The sequence below is a fragment of the Melopsittacus undulatus genome, chromosome 2 (genome assembly GCF_012275295.1).
Source record: "Melopsittacus undulatus isolate bMelUnd1 chromosome 2, bMelUnd1.mat.Z, whole genome shotgun sequence".
Lineage (NCBI taxonomy): Eukaryota > Metazoa > Chordata > Aves > Psittaciformes > Psittaculidae > Melopsittacus > Melopsittacus undulatus.
In genome coordinates this window covers 114796897-114802896 of record NC_047528.1, presented here as the reverse complement: position 1 = coordinate 114802896, position 6000 = coordinate 114796897, and the positions used below count along the sequence as shown (strand labels likewise).

General features: G+C 45.1%; 1 protein-coding gene across 1 annotated transcript in view; it reads right to left on the bottom strand.

The window, feature by feature from the left end:
* Positions 1 to 596: 596 nt before the first annotated feature.
* The window catches only part of POLQ (DNA polymerase theta), a 52787-nt gene continuing 47383 nt past the window's right edge, over positions 597 to 6000 (bottom strand). Inside the window, exons 30-31 of the mRNA XM_034074416.1 lie at positions 4753 to 4868; positions 597 to 990 (exon numbers count right to left, since the gene is read on the bottom strand). Coding sequence (XP_033930307.1) covers positions 877 to 990; positions 4753 to 4868 — 230 coding nt within the window. The 3' untranslated portion in view covers positions 597 to 876. The remainder of the gene's footprint in view (positions 991 to 4752; positions 4869 to 6000) is intronic.

Here is a 6000-nt window from a genome sequence, read left to right as displayed (position 1 = left end):
TAGGAGGCTTCACCAGGAAGCTCTGTGAATGAAGAGCCACAGGTCACACACCACCGCTCCCTAAGGCACCAGACCTCAAACCCCAGCAGGGCTGTCACCTTAGCTGCCCACACTGAGACAGGATTTTTCCTCACAAAAGTACCAATTGCCATTAAGATTTCAGCTACTAAATTGTGTTTCATTAAAAAGGAATGGTTTTGCTGGTGATTTTATGTTCACTATGAGGGTGTTCAAAGAGTATCCCTGTCAAGGCCAGTTTGCAAGGTAGCAGTAGGATGGATGATGGCAATCAGTCACCAAAATGCTTTCCTCAAAGTCAGAGGCCAACCAAGCACTAGTTCCACACACTGTGATTGCTGCACAGCTGCTGAGTGAGAAACCCAGCCAGCTGGAAGGCCATGTCTGCACTTGAATATCATCAGTGAATCCAGTACAAAACAATCCCAGCAGAGGCCTGGAGAATCCAACATTCAGTGCACACACAGTTTGCATTCTTTTTGCCCTAGACACAGTTACAACACAAGCACGGCCGAATCATCTTTTAATAGAATAACCCAGCTCATTTCACATGTAATAAATTCATTAGGCATCGGGGTTCTGTTTTAAAAGGCAGGATCAAGCATATTTTAACAGAATTCATCGAAATCTTATGTTTTTAACAATTAATCATCTCCCAGTTCTGTCCGTGCTCCACAGTGCTGCCTGACCTTTGAAGAGTTTGACTCAGTGAATTCATACCAGCTTCAATCACACATCTCAGGAGGTAGCTTGCCACAACGTGTACGGACTCAGTACAGGAGGGTGCCACCGCACACAGGTCTGTCACAGGCACTGGGCCTGCCCAGTCCACAGCACACAAACCAACCCAGTTCCACCTCAGAGCTCCAGGTCCTGCAGGTCTCCCCAGCTAGGTCCAATTTTCACTTTAACACTCAGCTTTACTGAGAGCTTGATGGCATTTTCCATCTCGTGCTTGACAATCTGGGCGACCTATGAGAAAAGACGGAATGTCAGATGTACACATCACACAGTGCTCTGTGTGCCTCACAATAGGGGGCTGGCTGGACCCCTGGAATCACCTCATGCATTTGCTCACACTGATTTGCCAGTGCTGGGTATGCAACCAAGCATTCTGATCCTGATGAGGGTTTATGAATGGAGAAACTATAAAGCCAGCAATATTTAATGCAGCACAGAGTTGTGGCTAATTCTGCACTAAGACTACTCAGAAATGTACTGAGAGCAAGGCACAAAGCAAATACACCCGAGGCAGGGAACAGTGTTCTTTCTCAAGGTGTTGGCACAAAAGCACTCAGAAACACAGACTACAAACCTCAGGGAAAGCAGAGCACGTTCAGTGCAGGTGCTAAAATACCACCCAGCTTCCCCCTCATTAATTTGTTGAGGCAACTCCAAGATTTGCTGTCTGCCCTCCAAGAGTATTCCTAAGAAAAGCTTCATCCCAGTACACACAGGACCAGAAGGTATTTTTAAATGTGACTTTTTGGATTGTAAGAGACCTGATTCCTTTTTTCCTGGCTGTAAATCCATGCCCCCTGGACCCATGTGGAATCCAGCCTGTCCTGGATTGCTTATTGGAATGCATCTTTCAATCCACACCAATCCTATGGACCCTTTCCGCAGCAGAGTGAAAAGGGTTTGGAAGCTATCTCGATTCCTCAGCTCAGCCACTGTGTCAGCACAGGAATTACTCCACCTTTCTGACCCTTCCACACAGCTTCATAATCCTCTCACAGGTACTCACAGTTGAATTCCTCCACAGCCTTTACTGGGGAATGGAGGAGAGGATTTGAAGAGATCAGAGCACAAGCGTTTACAACGGCATTAAGAACTAGGGGGAGAGGTGTCTTCCCAAACCCTACGCCCTTACATACCACATCTCAAACTGATCTTGATAACCTAGCAAAATGCTCTGAAATAGGATGTAATTCAGCACAGACAAGGGCAGAGCAGAAAGAAGCAGAGTGGAAAATAGGGATAGAAATAATCTACTCTTCAAAAGTAGGATGAAGAATAACTGCCTGGGCAGGAAAAAAAACAGGGTTATCTGAGATTAAAAACTGGAGAGGGCTTAAGCAAGGCACTGCTGTGGGAAAGAAAGCAAATGCAATTCTGCAACATAGAAAATGCTGCTTGTGTGACACACAGATCCATTCCCCACTCTGTTGAAACCACTCCAACCATGCTCAAGTTTGGGGCCCAATTTAGAGGATAGTTTAGAGGATAAATATAGAGGAGAACAATGCTGGGGTGTGCATGCCTTTGGAGGAGCGATCCCCCATGCACCTCAGCACTGAATAAAGCATACCTACTTTACAACTTTAATGAGTTGTGGAGTCTACCTGCACATCAGTATTTCAAAGGAAACATGAACCATACACAGGGAGATTCTGTCACCAGCAGGAACATTGCATAAGGGCTGCTGCACAAGGGAGCCACAACAACCTGCACGAGGCTCCTGGGGAAGCCAATGGGATGAGACAGGACATGCACCAACAACCTGAGCTGGGAGGCTCGGGACTCTGAATTCCCTGCAAACAGCACCACTTCAGGGATCTCAGTACTCAGCTAAAATGTGCTTGGAGGAATAACAGGCATCTTAAAAACATCCCTGCAATGCCACTGGGGATAAGCAAGCAGTTTAAAAAGCACTAAGGCTTTGAATCCTGATCTAGTCCCTGCCTTTATGTCCCTGCCTGATTCCTCCTTGCCAGGGTCAGCTCAACAAATAGAAGGCCAAGCCTCCTTCTGCCATCTTTGGCAGTACTGCTACAACCTTGTTTTTGTGGTACGCTCCGAAAGCTCACTCTCTTCACTTTGATGCTCTGCACAGCCTAGAAAAGCTCTGGTGCCCAAAGCATTTCACACCTTCAGCACACGAACAAACAGGCATTACCCCAGTGTGGCCTTTCTGAAAGAGGCAAGCTAACTCACTGAGAGAGTGCGAATGGAACAAGAACACTCACTAGCGTTGTTTCTCTTACAAACCATCTGTAAGGGCACCATGACCGAAACACAAACACATACATGCATGGAAAGATCGCTTTATTTTCTTCTATGCACTTCAGCAGCTCACAATAAGCTTGAGCCAGCATCAAGCCTGTGACCCAACTAACTTATCTGCATAAAAATTGCTGTTGCAGCCAAGAAATACATGATTTACTGTAGAATAAAGTTTTAGTGCCAGCAAGATGAGAAAAAAACCCTCCTCAGCAACACAGAAACCAAGAAATGCTCACTTTGTGCTCACTAAAACATATATTGCAGATCAAAAGTCTAATTCATTCAGGCCCTACTTTGAGGGGTCTTAAGAGGGAGAGACTTCAAGAGATCCTTTCAAACCTAGATCTTTTTACTATGGGACAATCCTAATGGTGCATCTGAAAGCACAGCAAGCAATACTGCCACCAAAAAGATCCTTTCTGTCCCTAAAAACATTTAATCAAAGGGGTAAGAAGTACCCTGTTGTCTTATCTAGACAGAAATCCTTGAAAACCAAGCAAATCTGGCATGCCCAAGGGAAATGAGTCTAGGAAACATGCCTTATGTACATACGTTGTTCTAAGTGACTGCCTAGAGAATCTATGGACAGAAATAGAGCTGAAAGAAGTTAGAAAAGCTGGTGATAGTTGAAATTGTTACTGAATGAATAACAAGGAAATCCCCTCACTTGGCCCCAGTTCTTCTGGAGACACTGTGATAACTTGTTGTCAGTATCTAAAGACATAAAAGCCTTTACTCGGGGGATTTCAGTTTTCAACCGAAGGCAATAGAGGAGCCTTTTCATCTCTAAAGCAGCCCTCCTGGATTGAAGCAGCAGATGTGTGAATGGAGCTGGCAATAGGAAGAGAAGCCGGAGCTGAGATGCAACAGAAAAATATTAAACCTTTTGTTCTTAATAAAATGTGTTTTTAAAATGTGCTCAAACCAGTCAGGGCTGCTGCAGATCAGGAGTCACTGCTTGCCGTAAGGAAATGGCCTCTTGTCATTAAAGATGTGCATGCACAGAATGGAAGCAAAGACATCCCCAAGCTATGGAAGCACACCCTGGGAGCCTTCTTGCTGTTGGGCTCAGGACTGAGCTGCCCAAATCCAGCTAAAACACTTGCTGCTGAACACTGCCATACAGATACCAACCACCATGCCCAGCCACAGGAGCACCTCCGTGGTGGAAGAGCACACACAACAACACATATGCACAGTAAAGGTACCATGAAGTCCACACAGCACGTTTCTGACAGCTCCCATGCTGCTCCTCAGCACTGAAACTCTCCTACCAGAAAGACAGGTAGAGTGGGAATGAGGAAACAAGTACCTGACGTACAGAATTCTCCCTTCCCTACACAGAGTACAAACCAGAGCGGTAACAACACATGTTCGGAGCCGGGCACCAGAAGACTCGAGTGTGAACAGGGAGGCAAAAATACCTCCAAATAAAGAAAGCACTTTGCCCTACTCCTGTCACCAATACAAAGCAACTTGACTCATCGAGTCTTGTAGAGAAGTTGTACGAGCTGCTGTTAGAAGCATTGAAGAACTTCAGCTAACAGGATGGCTTGAGCCTGACAATAAAGGGGTCAGGAATACAAACGTTTTTCATCCAGTTCAGCTTTGTTTTCACAGACCTTTTAGCACACAGCGAGAGGAGATAGAGGGAAGAGCAGCTGAGCACCTAGAAGGCTTGTTTCAAACATCATAATGCAGTAGATAGCTGAAAAAGCATGGCCATACCTGGATGACATCTTCCTCTGCAACTTCATAGAGGAGCTCATCATGGAGCTGGAGGATAAAGAAAGCTCCTCTGATGGGATGTACCATCCCTCTGTTTCTCTTCCTCACTAGGCTTCCTACAAAGGTGAAGAGCACAGTTCATTAGATCCCATTATGCAAAGGCATGTTTCTTGTATCAAAGAAACCTTCCACATTCAAAAAGAACTTTAAAATGCAGAAGCCCATGCCTACAGATAAAGCCACAAAGCACTACTGTTCTATCAATATTTGTACAGCTACTGAGGGAAAAATGTTAATGAGAAGCATTTTAGATACAAACATTTCAGCCTTCCATTATAAAGCTATGAATCAGAACAGAAACAGGAGACAGTTGCGTCTCCTGAAACCATCTGTTGGAAAAAGCAAAGTTTAAACAAAATCCTGTCAAGTTTAATCAGGAGTTAGTGCCCAACATCCTCTCTGGCAATGAATGACAACTCTGCTTTTCCTCCAAGCCCATTTTACTGGCTAGCCTAAAAAGGCAGAAGCCTCCTCCCCAACACGGTTATCTGGAACTGCAGCTACTACTGCTGATGAAAAGGAGGGAAGCAAAAAGAGCAGTTTTTGAATAAACAAGCAGCTGAATTACCCATTTTGTCGTTTGCCTGACGAAAATAAAGCAGAACAAACTGTTCCCTGCTGAAAGCTTCCCGAAAGAAATAAACAAACACAACCTCACACACGGAGCCTCAACAGTTATTTATTGCTCAGGTTAGCTACTGGGAGGACTCCGGTTCACAACTACAGGGAGGGTTTCACAGCATCATCAGTTCCTTGCACAAGCCTCACACTGGAGCATCAATGTTGAGGATGCCACGTGATGCAGGGTCCTTCTCTGGTGGCACAGGCATTTAGAATGTGCTGAAAGAGAATCTAGGGAAATTCTTCCAGTTCTTGAAACCAGCTATTGTCAAAGGAGCAAGAACTGTCACAAATGCATCTCCTCCTCTTCCTACAACTACCCAACCTAAGGCCAGGAGCTGCTGTTCCTGGAAGGGATGGGAAGTTCTGCTAAGCACATGCCTTTGACCCATAGCAGGCCTCTGAATCTTGTCCCTGATTAACTCTTTAGGGCTGAATACCCATATTACGACAGCTTCATGTTTCAGCTGAAGCACGAGAGCTATCACAGAAATACAGCACTGCAGCCCTTCAACTGGCTTTCTAAAAACACAAGACTGATAAACAAAACACTGTCTGTTTTATGCT